The sequence below is a fragment of the Triplophysa rosa genome, linkage group LG7 (genome assembly GCF_024868665.1).
Source record: "Triplophysa rosa linkage group LG7, Trosa_1v2, whole genome shotgun sequence".
In the NCBI taxonomy this organism is placed as follows: Eukaryota; Metazoa; Chordata; class Actinopteri; order Cypriniformes; family Nemacheilidae; genus Triplophysa; species Triplophysa rosa.
Window position 1 is genome coordinate 21,152,946 of NC_079896.1, and position 20,809 is coordinate 21,173,754.

The window sequence follows — 20,809 nt, forward strand, 5'->3', positions numbered from 1 at the left end:
TTAAGATTTGATTTAAATGTAATATTATATACTTTTAGCCTATTATTTCACTTTTTGTTAGCAAAGTTATTGTATCGCACTGAATCATATTTTATTATGCAATTTAATAACATAACAAATTATTTAATATATAACAAATTATTGACAAAACATTTTTATATGTTCCCAGTAATTTCCCAATAATACACTGCACTGTACATCTGAATTATGCAGTAAATGTGGGATAAAGTATAAACTTACTTTATCCCAGGTTAAAGAAAACTAAAGAAAAAAGACACAAATACACAGTGATGCTGCTGCATCACTTCACAAGTTTTATTAATCATCACAAGATACAAAATAAGCTTTTTAATATTTCAATAACTTTTTCTTTTTTTATTGTTTTGCAGAAATAATAGAACAGTTAAGTTGACCACAATAAAGTACAGAAAGAGAGATTTAAACCAGAGAAGAAAGAGAGGGAATTCAAACTGCCTTCAGCATACCTCACACAACTCAGCATTTCTCCCAAAATCTGGCCTGAAATTCTTTGAAATTAAATTCTTCACAATTGATTCTATGGAGAAAAAGGTACTAAAGATCATATGAACTAAACATACTTTTCCCATTTCTTGTGGAAAAAGAATGTGGAAATATATGTGGAAAAACATTTGTGAATGAGTTGAAACAGTTAACTAAACAGGGAATACTATTCTACAAATGGTATTTAAAAGCTTTCTCAATTTAGCCCAAATTTACACAAATAAAAATGTGGTGGGATTCTGTAGAAATTTGTGGAGACTTCAGCAAAATGCCGGTGCACATTCCATTCAGGTCTATACAAGACCACGCTGTACTGTATACGCATTCTCTGTTTTCCCTCTCTTCAGCTACCACCACACCAAACAACAGTTTTATGAAGAAAATACACATAACACATATTAATTGCACATAACAGGGATGTCATCACCATGGTAAAATTGAGGGCAGCATCCAAGAGAGCACAGAGAAACAGACTTCAGCTAATTAGATGTTTCTAATAGAAGACAAGGAAGAGTTAGATCCTGAATATTTTAAATAAGTCCAAGTAGTACGGTTGTGTTTGAAGAGATTTGATATTACAGGCTGACGGAAAGATTAGGCAGCATTGGTTAGAATCAGTGAGTGTGTTTTGGAAAAGTTCATAAAGGGAACAATATAATTAGGGACATACATTTAGAGTAATTTATAGTCGAGTACTCTGAAGCTTAAACAAGTAAATTTGACACATGTGAAAATATATTTTATAACAAAATATATTGGTCTGTTATAACATATCACCTTACAACCGTTTCAAAAAACCTGTCACAATATGCTTCTGCAAAAAATAACAATATGCATTAATAAAACACTAGGATGAATAAAAAAACACAACTGGAGCTTACACGGAAATCACTTTCAAAAGTAGACAGCCACCATTGTAGTATATGAAAACTACATGAAGGCTATAATATTTTTGTCATTTAACATGTTCAATGTGATCTGATGACACAGGTTGCAATGACACCTCATTGCACTATAAAACTTTATTTCCACCATAAAAGAGGATCTTCATCTAGCAAGAGGCATGAATTTAACAACAACCAAATACCAATAAGAAATACTGCCATATTTCTTTATTTTTCTTTCATTATCTCTAATCACTTAAATAAATGACAAAACAAGCACTTGTAACAAGAAGACTTGTTATTTGTGGAACGAGTACTCGACTAGTCGATTACTCATGCACATCCCTAATACTAACCTTAGTGGCCACACAAGGCATGTATGCTCACATGCAGGTATTTGCTAGGAATTTTGTAAGTGTGTTTGAATGCGTGCGTCGTGCCAATGTTTCTGATAATTAGGCAGTAATAGGCATTCGTCTCACTGGGGTAGAGCTTTGAGAATAGCATTAACCTCTTCAGCCACAGCAGTCAGTGCGAACTCAAACTGATCCTGAGGAAGAAGACAATGCAGGTAAGCATTTCTTTTTTACAATTCATCTGCCCAGCTCTCATTTAATAATACCATCAGCACCAATGAAAATGATATACAGTGGTTACTGTAGCAGGAGGGAATAGGGGAGACTGCTGATGCTGTGGCGTTTTATGAGTACAATAATGCTTTCATTTCTGATATGGGGCTCTATGGTGTTACTGAGGTTCTTCATTACCTTGGTGCGCACCATTCCAGGTCTCTGGTCTCGGATGTGTTCCAGGGTTGCGGCGATATCAATTTCCTTAACTCCTATGGTGAAACAAAACAACAAACTCAGCATGCGTTACTTACTATGTGATATCTGCTTTTTACAAGTAAACATTACAAGTTTAGAATGTGCACACCTTTAGCCATGCGGTTTAGAACCATATCAATCAGGATGTATGTTCCGGTTCGACCTGTACCATCACTGTACAAAAAAAAGCATTATTTAGTAACACACCCTGCACAAATGCCACCAAAGCACCAATTGTGAACGATTTATGTAAAATCCTTATTGTATGCTTACCATAGTGATAAAGTACTAGCTCAAAAAATATATATTTTTGTTTATTTCTGATGAAATTTTTTTAATGAGAAATCCTAAATATAGTGTAAACGATGAGTGCATGATTTACCTGCAGTGCACAATAATGGGGCAGGAGCGGCCACGGTAGCATTTGTTGACTTTCCTGAGGAGAAGACAGAGAGATCAGAGAAACCAGATATGCATTTCCACAAAAAATGATCCACAATAAGTGTGAATGGGGTCTATGTATTAACTGTTTTATGCTTAATTTGTTGCGTATAAAGAAAAAAATGCAGTAATCGTCTTGCAAGTTCTGTACATATTTAGGCTAATGCAGAGTAGACACCCACAGAATTCAGAGGAAAACATCAGGACCACTGCACAGTAGAGAATCAGAAAGATCAAACACAAAGCAAGTGGTGAGAAACAAGAAATGACATCAATTCAACAACCAAAAAACATTTCATTATATTAGAAGGTAGAAGCTGAGCTGTGATTTAAAGACACGATCAAAGAGGGGAACGAGGCACAGAAACGACGAATAAGACGAGATGGATAGAAAACTCTCTATAGAGAGAGAGAGAGAGTTGGAGCAGCGATGGAGCGTTACGTCAGCGTTGCTGCAGCCACACCTGTCTGTGCTCATTTTTGTGACTATGCAACTGGAACCAGACTACTAGCTGCAAACCACAAAAATGACACAGACAGCTGTGCAATACCTCGCTACTGCGCTCCATCGCTCACAGAGAGAGAGAGAGAGAAATAACAGCTCTAGAAAATACAAGTAAAGACATGATGGAATGACATAATGTGATGGAAATTCAGAGAGAAGTGAACGAGAACAAATGGAGAACATGATGTGGAACATGTGAGCACAGTAAATAGTAATGTATACGATTTATAAGAAGTGCAGTACCTGCGGAAGTCCAGCAGAGGGCGTGTGGAGGTGGGTATTCCTTTCGCGGGCCAGCTCAGGAAGTGGAACTGAGTGAGGGTACGGGTTTCCTGGGTTTGGACGTTCTTCAGGTAGAAACTACGCACCAGGAAGTCATTACACCAGATGTGTTCAGACACCAGGTTCACCTGAGTATGATAACTGAAGGTTATCATCACATATAAACACACTGACAAGGCAGACAAATCAGGGCATCACTTGAGAAACACATTTTCACACAAACCTCATATATGTGGTAGAGAGAAGAGCCTTCGTCGGGCCAGTAGCGATCGCACTGCTTTTCTCCATCCTCAACTAGAGCAGTCATCATCACTATAACTGTACAGCCACTTTCCCAAACCATCTGCACAACACACATGCATAGGGCTTACAGAATGCACCATGCATGCTGTATTTATAATCACACATAGACATCGATGTATATCTGTGGTTCGTGGTCTGGACCAAAAAAGAAATGATTTAGTTCATGGTCCACTTAGCATTTACACTGACATTTTAACACAGAGGCAAAAAATAGGGTCACAACCTGAGACTCGACATAACTTTGAGTCACTTACCTGCCAAAAATCAGAGATGGTGTGTGAGAGAGGTCCTTGGGTGGCGATATATGCTGGCATCCGGGGGTCATGCTCGATCTGAAGGGTCAACGGGAGACAAAAGGTCAGGGGTCAGTGCTTTAGCCCTCTTAACCCCGGACTGCCCATCACCACGACAACAGGTCATTAATGTGATCCCAGCACCAAGGCTTAATCGATGATCCCCCGCTCTTGACTACAACAGAGCAGCGGGGGATTCCAGACCTACACATCCTGAATAAGATCAATACAGTGTAACCATGGCAACGCTAAGAGGGGGATTCCGGAACCAGTGGTAGCCTTGCACATCTATGAGAAATAAATGGATTATCACCTTGGTAACTGAGTGGGATGCAGGCAAAGAAGGGATTTCTTGCGTAGTTGGTTCAGTAACACAGAAAGGGAAATGAACCATAATTTAAGTCCTTCAATCTGTGAACCTTGTTCAGAAAGGTGATGGTGTTCAGGGTGGTTTGGTTGACCAAAAAGTCCACATGCTGACAAAAGTGATCTACTTTAATCTTACAATGGTGCTGGCGTTGATATAGTCAATCCTGGAGGGGTTAATCTCAGCCTTCAGCTTCACTCGGGAATGATCGTCTGCATAAAACAATAACAGTTAACAAAACAGTTATACATTTAATAAAGAGAAGATCAACCCACCAAGAAGTAGTACAATGTGGTACATATGACTAGAACGTGAAAGACAGCTTGAGAGAAAAAACTTAAAGCAGATTTAAAGACAAAACGTGGATATTTTGAGGTACGATGGAGCAAGGGGGCTTCACTCACAGGGCACGGCGTCAGAGCAGCGATTCTTTTTCATGTTATTTTCGCTATGGGCTGCTGATATGCTGCTTGGTTCTGCCTGGTAGGAGCACAGGGCCTCCCACTCTTTTAGCAAACGGTCTTTATTTTTCAGATGATCTTCCATATATGCCTACGAGGCGAAAGAGAGACGTGTCGTGATTTCTCAGAAATGTTGTTCATTCACATGATGCTCAATAACGTTATATTAATAAAATCAAGAAAAACAAAACATTCTTTGTATGAACAAATAAACATGACAATGTGAGAACAAAATGGTTGGAGGGCTAAGTGTAAACCAAGGGTAAATGAATTACATTTTTTTGTGTCTGTAAATAGGGACGTGTGTTTACCAGTATCATGTGTCCTGTAGAGATGTCCATGTTGGACTGCGCCGGCTCCTCACACCAGGAGGGGGTGCTGCTGTGTGAACTAGGGCTTGGCTGGGCAGCATCGCTGAACTGTGATGAAACGCTGCTAACCCTGGATGTATCCGTTCCTCCCCCACCTCCACCTCCTGCCGAACCGGCACCACCTGCGGCTCCGACCCCACAGTCCTGCCTACCCAGAGAGGACTTAGCAGCCATGTGCTGCCGACAAAGATCCTGAGGGGCAAACAATAGAAAGAAATAGGACAAGCTAGTCAATCCGTGCTTTCAAAATTATGTCTATGACTGTGTGTAACTCAAAACTAGACTAAAAATGTTTCGTTTCACTAAAAGGATCTGGATCTGCAGGTCTGATTATTAAAACCTGCAATACATTTTGCATGCAATTTACAGGAACTGAAGCATGCCTAATCAAACAGTTTAACAACACATTTTACTCGTGTCCAAAGCAAATAAATCTAATTCCATGTGTGTCTGATAAAAAAGCAATGATAGCAAATTGTTTGATATGCAGGTCTTCAAAGATTCGTACTGCGGAAATATGATGCAGCGCATATTCTGAATACTTGCTCCTACCTGGTACTCATAATGCGTCACGTTTCCAGCTTCAGGTCCCAACCCCAGTTTCCCTGAAGCCAACTGACGGGCATGTGTGCGCAGGCAGGCGATGGTCAGCGCCCCCACCAGGAGTCCACCCACACAAGCCACACCCACAAAAATGAGAAAAACCCACTGGGTGTTGTCGTGTACACGTGTTGCCACAGGCAACGCATGGCCATCTTTCCTCTGCAAAAACAGACAGATCAATGAAAGATAAAGATAATTGTTTTTTATTATAATTTCTTTCTTTCCCGTAAGCCCAATAATTTGGAACAAAAAACATGCTTTATCTAAATAGGAAGCATACTATATAAGGTAAAACAACAATCACTGTAACAGGACAGAATGAGTGTTTAAAGGAGGACTGCACGTCCCACTCTGCTATGTGGAGCTATGATCTCAGTGGGGTCACCGGTTGCCATAGCAACATCAGAATCCTTGATATAAGCACAATGGTCATATAAATGACCAACGACTGTAGAATGGAGCGTATAGAGAATGTGAAGCTGATGTCGCGTTGCATGTTGCAGTGGTGCCGCCATCTTGGGAGGATACATAACTGCTATTATTGTTTTGATATGTGCCGTTACTTGTTTTGTTTGATATATGTAACACTGGACAACAAAACCAGTATTATGGGTCAATTTTTCGAAATTGAGATTTTTACATAATCTGAAAGCTGAATAAATAAACTTTCTATAGATATACGAGTTGTTAGAATAGGACAATATCTGGGCGAGATACAACCATTTAAAACTCTGGAATCTGAGAGTGCAAAAAAAACAAAATATTGAGAAAATTGCCTTTGAAGTTGATAATCAGGGGCACTGTGGCAGACCATCAACTCACAAAAATAAAGTTTTTATATATTTAAGGTAGGAAATTTACAAAATATCTTAATGAAACATGATCTTTACTTAATATCCTAATGATTTTTGGCATCGATAATTCGATAATTTTGACCCACACAATGTATTTTTGTCTTTTACTAAAAATGTTCCCAGGCTACTTAAGACTGGTTTTGTGATCCAGGGTCACATATGGAGAAATCGAAAGTGAAAGAATTTTCCTGAACGACTCGGCGTAATGCTATTGCAGTTTTTAACACAGCAAGACTGACCCACCATAGTTATATTTCCTAATCAAACAAGAAAAACAAAACACCGCATTGAACACACTAGCAGACATCCTTCCAAGATGGCGCAACATTCAACGCGGCGTGACGTCGATTTACAAGCTCCGTAATGATGAAACTAATGTAAGCAAATAAAGAAGAAAAAGCTATATATTAAATTAGACCTCAGTTCCACCCACTAATACCACAGAGTATTCCCCAGTACTATTTCTCTGCTGGAATGATGCAGACCACACAGACGCCAGGGCATTACATCATCACTCCTGTGCACACTGCACTGACCTTGTCGCCACAGCAACCATCTTTACCTGACATCACTGTCTGCGTGGAGATTCTGAGTACAATCATTCTGATTGGTCACTTTTCAGTACCTACGCTTTATTTCAACAAATCGCTAAGCAGTTAAAGAAAACACTTAAAGGACTTCAGCAGGTAAATAAAAGCAGTCTAGTCTGCCAAGACCAATAAACTTAGGTATTGCAGTTTTAACAAGTAAAACAGGACAAATTAAGTTCACATTTGACAATTAATATATTTACTATTTGAAGAGTGTTTTCCCGCCAGTGGTGGTTTGTATGAGATTTAAGCCAAAACGTTGTTAGAAGAGAGAATTCAATCAGCTACAATTACAACGTGAGGTAGGCGAACCACACATCTGACGAAAAGCATATTTTTTTAAATATTACTGCTTCATACATAAAAAATGAATTGTTTAATTAACCGGTATAGTACAATGTAACATTACATTAATATGAAATTTAACAGGGCGTAATTTTTAACATAAAAAGTTAAACTCACCCAAAAAATAATCACATTAATACACAATGTTGTAGGAACGGCTCCCGCCCGGTGGTCCGACAGACATGAGCAGAAATCTGTACGTGCGGTAACCGTAGCGCTTCTCCACCGGTTTGTGAATTCCGTGAAACAACTGGAAGGCTCGATAACTTCAGTTTCGCGGGAAATGAAGAGCGAGCGCACAACTCCAGCGACAGAACGTGCATCGTGATCTTTTGAGGGAATATTGCGTTTTGCGCGTAGATGCGTTTGGGATGCCAATCGGCAGCGAGCTCAGAATCGTGAACGCGCATGACAGTTTGACACGTATGATGTCGTTGTCATAGCAACAAAGCAAATGAGACGGGGGTGGGTGTCAAGGGGTCTTGTGAGACATCCCCTTCTCAAGCATTGACAAAGACAAAAATGAATTTGGAAAGGACTAAACAGTGGGCACAAAATACAATATGTTACATTCTTACCTCCCCGACACCTGCCTGGAGCACCTTTAGCTCAGTCTCTGATTCTAGAGAGTTCTTTTGAGCCACTGCATGAAATAAAATACAATATATTCATCTTGGTATATTAAAGGTTTCTTTGTATAATATTATACGCTTAGATGAGATATATGATGCATTTATTCGCGAAACATTGCAGTTTGACAGACGTCACTCTTAATAGCATTATTAGGCCTATTAGAAACATGTTTAGAGTACTCACAGGCCTTTTCCGACACATCGTTGGCTGTAAAATTCTGGGTGTTCGGGAGGACACGGAAAGTGACTGCTGGACCAACCACGCTGTAAAATGGAGGTTTGAATTACATACAAGCATCCCACATCAACGATTGTGTAGTGGTCCAGGTGCTGATGTACAGGTAACGGAGTAACATTTTATGGTCTTTTTTTACATTCACTTCTCTCTTATCCAACCCCCTCCGTCTTCTAGGGATAATGGATTAAGGCTCCATTTCACTACAATTTGATTTGGGGTTAGTGATATTAGCATTTGCTTGCTAACCAACGCCATTACACTAGTTCAAGTTGATTGCATAATATTAAATTAGTAAAGCACTGTTTAACTTGTCAAACAGCTTGGCTTTTATTTCAATGCTATTTTCAAATAATTTGCAAATTAATTAAAACTTGCAGTCAGGGGCGGACTGGGAAGCAAAAACAGCCCTGGAGTTTTCAGCCCACATCGGCCCTTCACCTTTTTTGGCCCGAGCATCCATTACGGCCCCATACATTAGCGGAAAATTTCCAATACTCCAGATGGCCGGGCCACCCCTGGTCGCGGCCGTAGGCCATCAGTGGGACGGCAGTTCTGGACTTTGACAGAATGTCCTACTGGTCAGTCCGCCCCTGCTTGCAGTTAATGCTTTCAAGAAATAAAGTACATGAGGTCCACCACCACAAAGCAAAATTTGGGAATCATCTCTGTTACTTCAGTCTCCCTGCACTGGACCTGAGCCTACCTGATATTGATGAAAGAGCCAGTGGTGAGATGGATCCTCTCTGCGAGAGTCTTCAGTAGATGAACCCCATCGGAAAGACTGAGGGGACTGTAGAGAGACATACACATTCATGCACACAAATTTCACAAACACAGACAACACAGAACTCACAAAACACGCACACACTTTCCACTATTAGCGAGTTTGACATGTGCCTCCAGTCCAGGTCCTTTGTTAGTGAAGTGTTTTGAAAACAAAGACCACATGACCACTGTATTTACGAACAAAAGAAGCACCCACATAGACAAACGCTCTCATCTTTTGGTTGTACCTCTGATTGGTGACAATGTAACCAAACTCCTCCTTTGACTTGGTTCCAGTCTTTCCTGGTTTTACACTCGGGGCTCCCTTTCCAAGCTTTCCTTCCTCGTGTTTGAGAGCCGCAGTGCTTAGTATACCGGTACCCACAGGGACAGAGTTATCCCCTGATGTCCCTGGAGAGGCTTGGGACCCAGGGATGTTTGGAGAAGGTAAAGAGGAATTTTTTGCGGGGACAGAAGCCTGCTCCACCACACGGGTCATCTCGCCCTCTGTTATCTTCATCTAATATCGAAACAGCACACAAGAAATTACCTGTTTGATGGACCATATGTGTTTTTTCACTCTTGCAATTTCTCTTTCGTTCTCAGTTCTCACTGGTTATTAAGCAGTTGCTGTTTATTTTTCAACCATTCATGATTGTTGATAAAGGCAGACTATCATGGGTATCATGTTGCACCAGAACCAAAGCACCTAAAATGCTGCATACATATGCACTGGACAGATGTTGGATAAAATATAACAGACACAAACCACACAAAATTGCTGAAGTTGCCCTAATATAATACATTTTATTTGGAAGTTGCAGAATTAAATGCTGAACAAATGCTGCCCCCTGTAGGTAATATAATATATTGCAAAATTATTACAGCCCTGGATACAAGGAACGTTAACACTCACTACTTTTTGAGGCACAGAATCCATTTTCTCAGCTGAAAGAAGGAAAACAAGCAGATGACTTGACATATTTTTGGTCACTCATTTTAAATGAATACTGCTATCCAGTTCACAAATATGGCACATTATTCAAAATAAGTTCCAGTGAAATGGATGCTCACGTTTTCTCTGGGTGTTTGTGGGTTCATTTTGTAGGAGCTGAAGGACAGTAAAGAGACGTTCCATCTCCTCTGGGTTCAGATGGTTCAAATCAAACCCATGCTGAAGAAGCAGCTCATGTAGGCTCTCTTGGGTCGGCCCTAGGGTCAGAGGTCAGGGTTCATTGCATGTGGTTTTATAGAAAAAGCAGTTTGCCTGTGCTTCAGACCCGTCTCTTTAAATGTATAAAACACATACTCACCCCTATGCCCAACAAATGCTTTATACTTCTGGGACCCCTCCTTTTGCTGCTGCTGGTTGTTGATGCCCTGGCCTAAAAAGTCTTTGTTGTACTCTTTAAAGTCAAGCGGGAAGTCCAGATCCTGGAAAAAAGATGAGGCGTGATGAGGTGCTGCCACCCGATGGCGTACAGTGGGCTGTGCGGGTGAGGAGAGAAGGAGAGTCATCAGATCCTGCAGAAGCTGATCATCTTTATCCATAGATGCAGAAAGGGGTGAGTTGCCCCTGATGCGAGAGGAGTCCGGTTGGGACCTCCCCCCATCCACCAGGTTCAGAGAGCGCTCCTCTTCATCTTGGTAGCCGTACTGTAGAACACACAGAAAACTGTCATTAATAAAACATATATCTATATTTAGCATGAAATTATATACAATGATGTGGGTTTTCTCACTCTTGGGTAAGTGTAAGGGTCCAGACTTTGCATATGGAGAGATGACTGAGGGGTGTCAACAATCATGTAGTCCACATGGGGCTTGATCAGTTTGTGTTTGAGCTGGTTTGTAGGGCCACCCTGTGACCTTTATTAGTGGAGAAATACAGAGAAACGTCAATGCGGTGGAAGATGAAATATGGAAAAGCGTAAAATGTGTCAAAAATGTCCGCTTTACTCAGATGGGCCATTATTCTTTCCAGGTGATGCTGGGATCTTTGGAACTTTGCTAAGTTCTTTTTTAATCACTGATTGGGTAACATCATCCTGCCAAGTTAATCCTGCAAAATAACAAAAAATCCAGTCAGAGCAAACATACAGGTGTTTTAATATGTGACTTTTATTTATGTACATGCGTATGTATATTTACTTGACCTTGGTTACTGTGGTAACACAGGCCATTTTCAAGCACATACTTGTGGATTAATAATCACTTTGACTATTGTGTTTATATTGTGTTGTTTCTATGGCAACCAATCAATTTTACATGTTGGAAAAAGCATTAAGCAATTCAAAGCAAGACAGTTTGTACTAAAGAACACTTTCAGAAGATTCAAGTGGAACTCACCTTCCCTCATAAGCATTTGCAACACGGACTGCAGTCTGTCTAGTAGGACAGCCGTTACTTTGTATCGAAACCTTTCCTGCTTCTGTGTGAGACACTGACCAAACAGCTCATCTGGAACACAAAGATGAACATATTTTGTTGTGTCTCTGACATGTACGCAGCGGACCTTAAATTTAATGTGTTGTGTTTTGTGTCAGCCACAAACAAAACACACACACACACACACACTTCATATGTCAGATGTTTCTCTGAGGATCCCGCTTTTTATTATTTACTTTCTCACCCGGCTTTCCACATCTTTTTCACATAAACAGACACTAGGTTGATAGTGAAGCTGCGTGATGTCATAGTTGCCATGGCAATGGTTGACGACCAGGTGATGGTACAAGTGTTTACTGTGCAGTCAATGATTTCTTTTTTAACACACTCTCTCTCTCACACACACTTCCAGAATTGAACATGATCTCACAATCAGCTCCATTTTTGCAGACGACTACACAAAACAGCTATAAAACAAACAGAGATCTAATACACAGTCACACAAAACACAATTGTTCCAATAAACGGTAAACTATGTTTTTTCAAACCCAGTACAAATCTGACAGCTTCACAAAGAAGGCAATTGCACATGCATAAAAACAGCTAAGATTGATGCATTGAAACCAAGCCAGATCAAACGTACAGACACACAGATACAGACTGATATGGAAAAGATGAGGCCGGTGTTATTATGAAGTACTAGTTATGCAACTGATGTAACATTGTACAAAGGTCAAAAACACAGACTGTAAAGTATGGCAGCACTCACCATCCCAGCAAACCTGGTCACTGGAGCATATGCCTTCATCAAACAGGCAACCTTAGCAGAAACATATGGAGAAAAAGAACAGGGAGTACACTCAGACAGTTTTTATTAAAGAGCTAGAGTCTGTAGGTTCAGTTTGTTCTCTGACAATTTCAGCACCAGTACAATTAATTACTTATCAGACACTGCCAATCAGTCAAAATGCCATAGCAACAGACAAGTAACCCCCAGCCACCATCATGTGCACTAATTAACATTTACAAGAATGCTGTGAGAAATAACAAGAGCTCCAGCTGTCTTACAATCTATCTTCAAAACAACAGGGATTACAAATAAAGGAAACAAAATAGCATTCATGCAATTCCATGGTATGCCAACTTTTCATGCTTGTTTTAAAATAAAAATACTGCACACTCCACCCGCATTTTGATTCCCTACAGCCCCCTTCTCAAAACATATGCACAAACCAGAGAGCAGGGCAGACACACTTGTCATTGTATTATTAAATTATGGGTTGAAAAAGTTGGTCATTACTGGGAGTTCCTGCGCTTATCCTTCCCTGACAATGTAAATAATGTAGAGGATTCCTGGAAGAAGGAAAAAAATGCGCAAGATTGAGGCTGATTAGGAAAAGGTTGTATTAGAGGAATAGTTCACCCAAAAATAAAAATTCAGTCATCATTTACTCACCTTCGAGCTGTTGCTAATCCAAATACAATTTCTTTGTTATGACGAACACAGAGAAAGATATTCGGAAGAATGATTATAACCTAACCGTTCTTGGTTCTTGGCCACCATTGACTACCATAGTAGGAAAAATTACTTCAGAAAAGAAGATATTTTGAAGAATATAGGTTTGAAGAATGTTCTGGGGCACTTTTTGACTACCATTGTAATGTTAGCTACTGTGGTTGTCAATGGGGTCCAAGAACTGCTTGGGTACAATCATCCGTCCAATATCTTTATTCTTCTTAGAAAAGAATAGCTTATAAAATAAATTCATTCAGGTTAGGAACAGAAAGTGAGAATTTTCATTTTTGGGTGAACTATACCTTTAAAAGTATGACTCCTAGTGTCTGAAATTCAACACATTCGTGCACAGATAGGAAATGAGACGTTTGGGATCAGTCGGACTGGCAGAAATCACTCCAGAAGACTTGCGCAATCAAAAATACTGCCCATGTATTCTTTAATAGCGCACTATCCACCTCAACACGAACAAATCTGTCCACGATTTTGCTTCCAGTTCAGAACTTCAGCTATATTCACCCATTCACACATGAACATTCTCATGGAGTTTTGCATTTGTCTGAGTGACGCGTGCCCCCGGAATGACGGTTGTTAGAAGAATGACGTGGGTTGGGTCGTCAGTGGTGAGTCAGCCTGCTGAAGAAAAGCGAATACAGATGCAGTGCACAAGCGCACATAGGCTCTGTAAAATGCATGCGCTCCTTCAAATGAACTGTAGTAAGCGCTTAACAATGCGCGCGATTAGATGTTGGCTACTCTCACTGTCCATGGTGCTGAAATATTCGACCCCTGCGCTTTACAACAGAGATAAAAACCTCAATACGAACTAATATAATAGTACGAGAAAGTCTAAAATGCATTGAAGGGTTAATAAAGCAGCATACACAAGAAAACAAATAACTATCTTTATAAAAAAACAGTGCCAACTGTTTCCAACACAGCAGTACCTCGGGTCGATGGAGCTGCCTTGCTGGTAGACTGATAGTGTTATTGCGGTGTCTATGAATCATGTCATTATTTGATGTTGCCAGGTCGCCAAGCGCTGCCATTCAGCCAAGACACGCTTTATTTAATCGGCGTCAACATTTTAACGGCAAGTACGCATAGCTTTTCTTTTACATTTTTATTAGTAAAAAACTAAATTACTGGTAACACTTTTCAACACGTTTTACACTTCTTTAATCGCTAACAGTAAGCAATTGATTCGCAGAATAATTCACGTGAAGGAAAGCCAAATATAACCGGTTTTATCATTTTCTATACGGATTAAATACGATTTCACAACGTTAAAACCATCTAAAATTAAATTGAATCAATCAACAACTAATTTATAATGTAGACAAGGATGGATAAAACAACATGCATTCATGTTTTAAACGTAATACAGACATATCAGCAGCTGAGTCGTGCATCATTCAGTCATCCGAAGTTAACCTGTGGCTCATTCGTGTTCCTGTCATACCGTATTTATCAGCGGTGCCAAGCTGACAACACGCAGTCGCCATACAGATAAGCATCCACAGACGCGAGAATTTCATCTTTCCTCGGCTTCTTGCACCTCCAGTCCCGTTTACACCAGCATATTTGGGAGACACGGACCCCGTGATGTTGTGCGCGTGCCAAACTCCAGAAACACGAGACTTGGGGAAGAGTGTTATGAAGATGAGTGTTTTAGGTAAGGAGCGCCAGCGCACTCCAGCAGGGAGGGGTTGAGAGGACCGGGCAGACAGAAAACCCGGAAAGTGTGCACAACAGTCAGATAATGCGGTTACTTTGAGAAATACACAAATTACTCCTAATGGTCAGTACTTCTGGGATTTCGATTTTGTAATGCAGGGCATGCTTACAGAGAGGAAGCCACGTGACATACTAAAAAAACACCAGTCAATAAGACATGACAATGAAAGGTTTATTGATTTTATTAACAAGTTAACCAAGTAGAGTACATGGTCATACTGTTGAAGTGCTACAAGTTTACAAAAGAGCAAACTCCTGTTCCACCGTGTGCTACAGACTGTGATAAATGGACAGATGATAATGCTGAGAAAATGAATGAGAATGTAAAAGACTGGTATTGATTTCCCTATTAACAACGTCCATTAATCATCCGTGCGGTTGTAGCGAGTCCATCCACAGTCTAGTCAACAGATACCAGGCTTCGTACAAGGGGGAAGTGCTCAAAGAAACCCTGCATATCACAACAGACAAAACAGAGAAACGGTTAAAAATATATTAGACAACTCTTCTAATTATGAGCATTAGCCTACTATTGCCATATTCAAGTTCGAATCGCCCTTTTTTCACTTTTGTTCTCTTTTAAACTAGTTAACAGAACGTTTAAGTTTAGCTGGCGTTTACCTTAAAGAGTGTGGTGGTCTGAAGAACCCCAGAAGTGCAGCACATCTCTCGAATGGAGTGCATGGCTAGCTGTGGAGCTCCGAGATCCAGAACTGCCATTCCTAACCGAGCAGCTAAAATTGGCCCGATTGTTGTTCCACAAGGACTGTCATTCCTAACCAGCACATCCTGGTAAAAACATGAAGTTATGCATGAAATAATTGAGTCCCAGCATCTCATGCGTGTAATAGTGTATGACTACCCATTCCACACTATCCGTTTTAATTGTGTATACAAACAGAGATCATGGTGTCCCCGGTGACCAAGGACCAAGGACCAATTTTTCTGTATATCCATACTGTTCTTTTTCCTCGGCTGCACTCTTTTGTTTATAAATCCCACACGGTCAGCCTGTTGCTATGCACACTGTTTATGTGTTTAGATGGTATGTACAGAGACATCACACTTAAACCATCAGTAAACACTCTCAATATCTATCTACAGTACAAACAGATACAGGACATTAACATTGGAGTTTTTTTTACTGCGTGTTGTGTTGCTTACTCCACTTCTTTGCAGGGGTTATGCTACAAATAATCATTTGGTCACTTTGAAGAAATAGATGATGAAGCAGAATATAATCAAATAAAAGATGGCATGTATTCTACTCACCTGTAAAGGTACGCCCACTTTTCCAGCGAACTCTCGTAATATGGCAGCGGTTACAGCAGTGGTGGCGTATCGCTGGTTACTGTTAAACTTTATGACTGGACCCTGATCCAGGACACAGAGTGAGATGTAATCAGCGGAATGGATTTTACTGTGGCTTTCATGAATATGTAAAGGAAGTGCTTTGTGACTAGTACCTTATGAAAAGCAGGTCTGTGGTTCTCCTCGTGTTTCTCTCTGTAAGACAAACAATCATATCACTTATCAAACTTGAACACACCAAAAACACTATGTGATGTCGATAATAGTAAGGTTAATTGTCACCATAGAAACAAAAAAGGTTGCCATAGAGACGGACTGACTGGTAGTTAGGGTGTGAGGCATGGGCCATGTCTGCACTGATCATGTAGGACAGCGACACAGCCTGCTGAAAGGCAGTCAGGTTGTCAGGCGTTGAAGCCAAGCGTCGCAGAATCAACTCGGTAAGGTTCGACTGGGCTCCCTGAGCGCTCTCCGAACCCACCTACGGATCAATCCAGAATCCGAAAATATTTAAGTGGAAAGGCTAAGAAAAGACAGATTAAGAATCTAAATTTGATTATAGAGTCACACCTCTTCGTTGTCATAAAGGGTCACTATACGGATGTTTGCGTCTTTAGCTAGAGAATCAGGTGTGCTGGAATCCATTAGAGCCTGGCGGAGGAGACACAGTTATGTATTAATTATTCATCATCACTTTTTAAGTGTATGTGGCAGCATGAGCGGTTGCATATTTAATAACATGTTGTTTTCTGTGTTTGATCCTACCGTGAGGGCACAGAAACAACTGTGCAGGTTGTCCAGACGAGGAGAGAATATAAATTCCTCAAAGACACCTCCGAGTGCCTGCACAACACAATGACATATCAAAACTGACAACTTCATGAATACTGGGCAAAAATCACCGGCGCAAACCCACCTGACAGATATTTTATGTGTAAATGATATGGAAATGAGGGCCATAAGAGCTCTCAGCCTTATTCCTTTGAGGTTGTCTAAAGTAATGTTTTATTCTGCAAATAGCCCGCACTTATTCCTAGTCTCGCTGTTTTATTCATAGGTGGCCTTTTCTTCACTTCGATAAAAATATTCAAGCAATCCTCTTTGGTGAGCACTAACGTACAATGCATACTAATTCACTTTATGTCAGCACGACTTAGTACAAAAACTAGAAAGCAAAAACTAGACAAAGGGATTTACACCAGGCTGCGTGTCAGCTAGACAGAGTTCAAAGTCCAGCAGAGCATCCGGCTCGACCCCAAGCTGTCCACACAGCATCTGGATCACAGCAGGCTGATGCTTCTCAGCCTGAACACATGCACAAAACAGCAGAGACAAATGCTTATACATATAAAACATTAATAGCATGTTTAGATTATAAACAACAAAAATAAAGTCTATACTGTATTAGCGGCTCATACTGTGGTTGTTGCATTACAGGCATCTCCAGAGGCAGCACATCCTGTTTCCAGCTCCTCCTGTATGGCAGTGGCCAGTAAAGGTGTTCTAGAACAAACAACAAATGTCGACGCATAGTCAAAATCTCAGCTTCCCTGAACAACTCCTCCTTGACCTCTACCTGTTCGAATTTCTTGTCATTTCCATGCCTCTAAATGAGGTTTTCAACCACTTTAAAACCAATAAAACAGACGAGAAACTCTCCGTTGCACCCCGTGTTGCTTTTTAGGTCTGGCCTATAATCACAAGCCTACAGACAACTTCACAAAATGTAAACTGGTCCAGAAGCACTTCCGGTTCTATTTTTTAATCCTACATTTACAATTAAATCTTAAATATATTTAATTGACATCTTAATTTGGTTGTAAATGTTCTGCTGGTTGCATTTCGTTCAAAGGTTTTTGCAGTGCTTGTGCAACGTTTGTGCATTTAGCTGAACTTTAGCTCAGATTGTAATTAACATAACATTGTGTTTTTGAGGAACTGGTTTAAGACCAAGTGAGGAAATTCGATGGGTCACAGATCCCCACTGAAAACTTCCTCTTTCAGTGCTTACAGGTGGTTTTCCTTGTTAGGTCCAAAAGAGTCATTAATGTCCCTCTGCAGGTGAATGGCCAGGTGAGGGATCCTGAGGATGGGGCGAGGAACGTGAACCAGACGCTGCACCAGTTTGCCCTCACTCTGTACAAAGACACACAAAACATTAGTAAAGCTACAGCCAATTAACTGAACTAAACCTGGCTTGGTATTATGTTGCTTTTAAATCACTTTCTGACCACTGAGTAAAGTACATAACATAGGTTTACCTTAACCATGACACGTCCTGCAATGGTCAGATCCCGATCAAACCACGTGTTCCAGATGCCACCTCCATAACACTCCACTCCTACCTGCAGGAAGCCTAACTTTGTCTTCTTAGAGCGTGGCTTGACCTAAAGACACAAATATTTAGAGCTACTGTTTGACAATTGTACCACCAATTCTGTATTTGTAGTGTTGTGTTGTTAATATACTACAGTATACAGTTGGTTTTCAACCAGAATGCGTTTCTCACCGCCTTGGGGGCTGCGGTGGGGAAATTTAATTCCTGCTCTAAATCGCCAAGTGTCGCTATAACCATAGATTTTGCAGTGAACATGAGTCACGTCATGTTTTCATGAGTGTTTAAGAAGAATTCAAACATAACATGCTTCGTCTGTACTTTTTCCCAGACTGTGCTTTCTGATTTGAGTTTAGTGCGTAAAATTTTATGAGAATAATAAGTAAGGTAATATATCAGTTAAATCTGTATATTTATAACTTCCATGTATAACTATGATATACTGTGAAAAATGAGATTTTATTTTTGTCAAAGCCCTTCTTAGGGTATAAAGTTGCTCTCACCCTCAAACATGGACTATCCGTATGAGCCCCAATCATGGAAAAACCATTTCCAGGTTTGTAGAGGCCGCCTACAGCAAAGGCAATAATGGTGGAGTAATTCCTGGTCACAAAATACTGTGTGATAAAAAAATTATAGTGAATTTAAAGTAAGACATGACGCATTGATATTTTTGTTCATTCTGTGTAAAAATAACCCAATGTATCTCTCAAGTTCTTAAAAAAGTTGGAATATAAATGAATTAAAATGTTAATATAAAACATTGTGTGGAATATTTCTCTTTATTTAAACACTTCTGACTATTCATAATGTAGACAATTTCTAGTGCATTTATGGATGTAATTACAAATACTCAATCCAATAACCTTGAACTCACTTTCTTTTCTGTGTTTTCATGTCAGTGGTATAAAACTGGTCCCAAACACACACGAGCACACATACGCACCTTGTTTGCAGGTTTAATGTCCCAGTGTTCAGCCTCCTTGAGCTCCTTAAAACCAGCATTCAGCAGGCGAGATTTACATTCCTCCACCACTGCAGAGTGCAGATAACATAAAAGAACATTAAATAACATACAGAAGGACAAATGAGATGAAAACAATAAAACTCTTGCTCGATAAATGTGATCCAGGGCAAAAGTGAACATTCATCAGTTCTGAAGCTATCGTTTTTACCGTATCTTGAAGTCTATTAGACTGTAAGGAACAATGTCCAACACACCCATATCTTGTCTGACACGTGTAAAGTTACCCATATTATCAATAAAGTGTTTAACAATATGACAAAACATGCAAGCACAACTAATGCACTGGGGCTGTACATTAACTTCATAAAGATTTTGTGTACCTCACCTTATATGACTAGGTTTATGGATTTCTGAATTCTCTCCAAACCGATTCTTTGTCAACGCGGACACTTCAAGAATAGGAAAGGATTGCAGTGCAGTCCTGTGTCATTCTTACCGTGATATGGTGAGACTCCTTTATTGACAAATTTCAGAAACTCTTTGGCAGCTGCCTGGACGGCTTCTTTGGAGCTTTGCATGATTAAAGATAAAGAAGACTGCGAGAAACAAAAGGGGAACAGTTAATATAACACGAGACAGCACAGCAGTCATATTCACTAATTTTGCAGACGTGTATTATCATGCTTTAGTTCATAACGGCTGGAATGACAAACGTAATATATTAATGATAATCAAGACTTACTGCATACAGAAAACATACACCAATCACACAACCGGTAACTACACAAGAAAACAACTGTACAGCACAATATAAACTCTCCTAGAGCACAAGCTAATACCAAAACTCACTCGAGGGCAATGAAAATCTTTGCACAGAGTCACAGCAGCACTTGTCAAGTGACTTGACAACCTTCTTGTTTCTTCTTCTTCTTTTTGGTTTAATAGCGGTTGGCAAACTAACTTAGCGGTGCATTACTGCCACCCACTGGATTGATAGTAAATTCTTTCACTTAGACCAGTAATTTGTTTACTGTCGTTTACTAGATTAAGAAACTTGAGCTGTACTGCAGCTCCTCTCACAAATGCCTCTTACTATCTACTGTACAAACACTGCATTGGGACATATAATGTTCTCAGTGTAAAAATTGTACACACACGTTTCTATCAATAAATTCCTATATAATATAATACCATTTTTTAAATGAGGTCATTTCAAATGTTTCCAATCTAGACACACACAGAAGCAAATCCCAGCTCGGGCTGAAGGTAAAA

General features: G+C 40.0%; 2 protein-coding genes across 3 annotated transcripts; both read right to left on the reverse strand.

Moving 5' to 3' along the window:
• Positions 1-291: 291 nt before the first annotated feature.
• Positions 292-14,901, reverse strand: ptprnb (protein tyrosine phosphatase receptor type Nb). Of its 2 annotated transcripts, XM_057338483.1 has the most exons (23): positions 14,650-14,901; positions 12,441-12,491; positions 11,633-11,743; positions 11,243-11,345; positions 11,026-11,152; positions 10,597-10,939; positions 10,358-10,495; positions 10,200-10,231; positions 9,532-9,803; positions 9,222-9,308; positions 8,465-8,544; positions 8,227-8,291; positions 5,809-6,018; positions 5,197-5,448; positions 4,829-4,976; positions 4,563-4,636; positions 4,019-4,096; positions 3,685-3,804; positions 3,423-3,589; positions 2,616-2,669; positions 2,343-2,407; positions 2,174-2,247; positions 292-1,956 (listed from the first exon to the last, which is right to left on the reverse strand). In XM_057338483.1, exons 1-23 carry the CDS (start codon positions 14,723-14,725, stop codon positions 1,885-1,887), a joined length of 2,799 nt encoding a protein of 932 aa, XP_057194466.1. In that variant the 5' UTR covers positions 14,726-14,901; the 3' UTR covers positions 292-1,884. The 2 variants fall into 2 exon arrangements, with proteins under 2 accessions (XP_057194466.1, XP_057194467.1); XM_057338484.1 differs by lacking the exon at positions 9,222-9,308.
• Positions 14,902-15,084: 183 nt separating this feature from the next.
• dnpep (aspartyl aminopeptidase) lies at positions 15,085-20,467 on the reverse strand. Its single transcript, XM_057337084.1, has 15 exons — positions 20,387-20,467; positions 20,034-20,133; positions 19,517-19,605; positions 19,074-19,187; positions 18,497-18,622; positions 18,247-18,371; positions 17,654-17,738; positions 17,433-17,540; positions 17,001-17,078; positions 16,806-16,886; positions 16,556-16,716; positions 16,391-16,430; positions 16,197-16,298; positions 15,546-15,713; positions 15,085-15,375 (listed from the first exon to the last, which is right to left on the reverse strand). Exons 2-15 carry the CDS (start codon positions 20,113-20,115, stop codon positions 15,325-15,327), a joined length of 1,410 nt encoding a protein of 469 aa, XP_057193067.1. The 5' UTR covers positions 20,116-20,133; positions 20,387-20,467; the 3' UTR covers positions 15,085-15,324.
• Positions 20,468-20,809: the final 342 nt, after the last annotated feature.

Excerpts from the sequence above, each read along its gene's own strand:
- ptprnb (XM_057338483.1), bottom strand. The coding sequence starts at position 14,725 with ATGAAATTCTCGCGTCTGTGGATGCTTATCTGTATGGCGACTGCGTGT. Across the intron at positions 11,744-12,440 it reads TGACCAGGTTTGCTGGGATG|ATGAGCTGTTTGGTCAGTGT; the intron begins GTGAGTGCTGCC and ends TTTGTGTTCCAG. Across the intron at positions 8,292-8,464 it reads CGATGTGTCGGAAAAGGCCT|TGGCTCAAAAGAACTCTCTA; the intron begins GTGAGTACTCTA and ends TATTTCATGCAG.
- dnpep (XM_057337084.1), bottom strand. The coding sequence starts at position 20,115 with ATGCAAAGCTCCAAAGAAGCCGTCCAGGCAGCTGCCAAAGAGTTTCTG. Across the intron at positions 18,623-19,073 it reads CGGATAGTCCATGTTTGAGG|GTCAAGCCACGCTCTAAGAA; the intron begins GTGAGAGCAACT and ends TTGTGTCTTTAG. Across the intron at positions 15,376-15,545 it reads AGACCACCACACTCTTTAAG|GGTTTCTTTGAGCACTTCCC; the intron begins GTAAACGCCAGC and ends TGTGATATGCAG.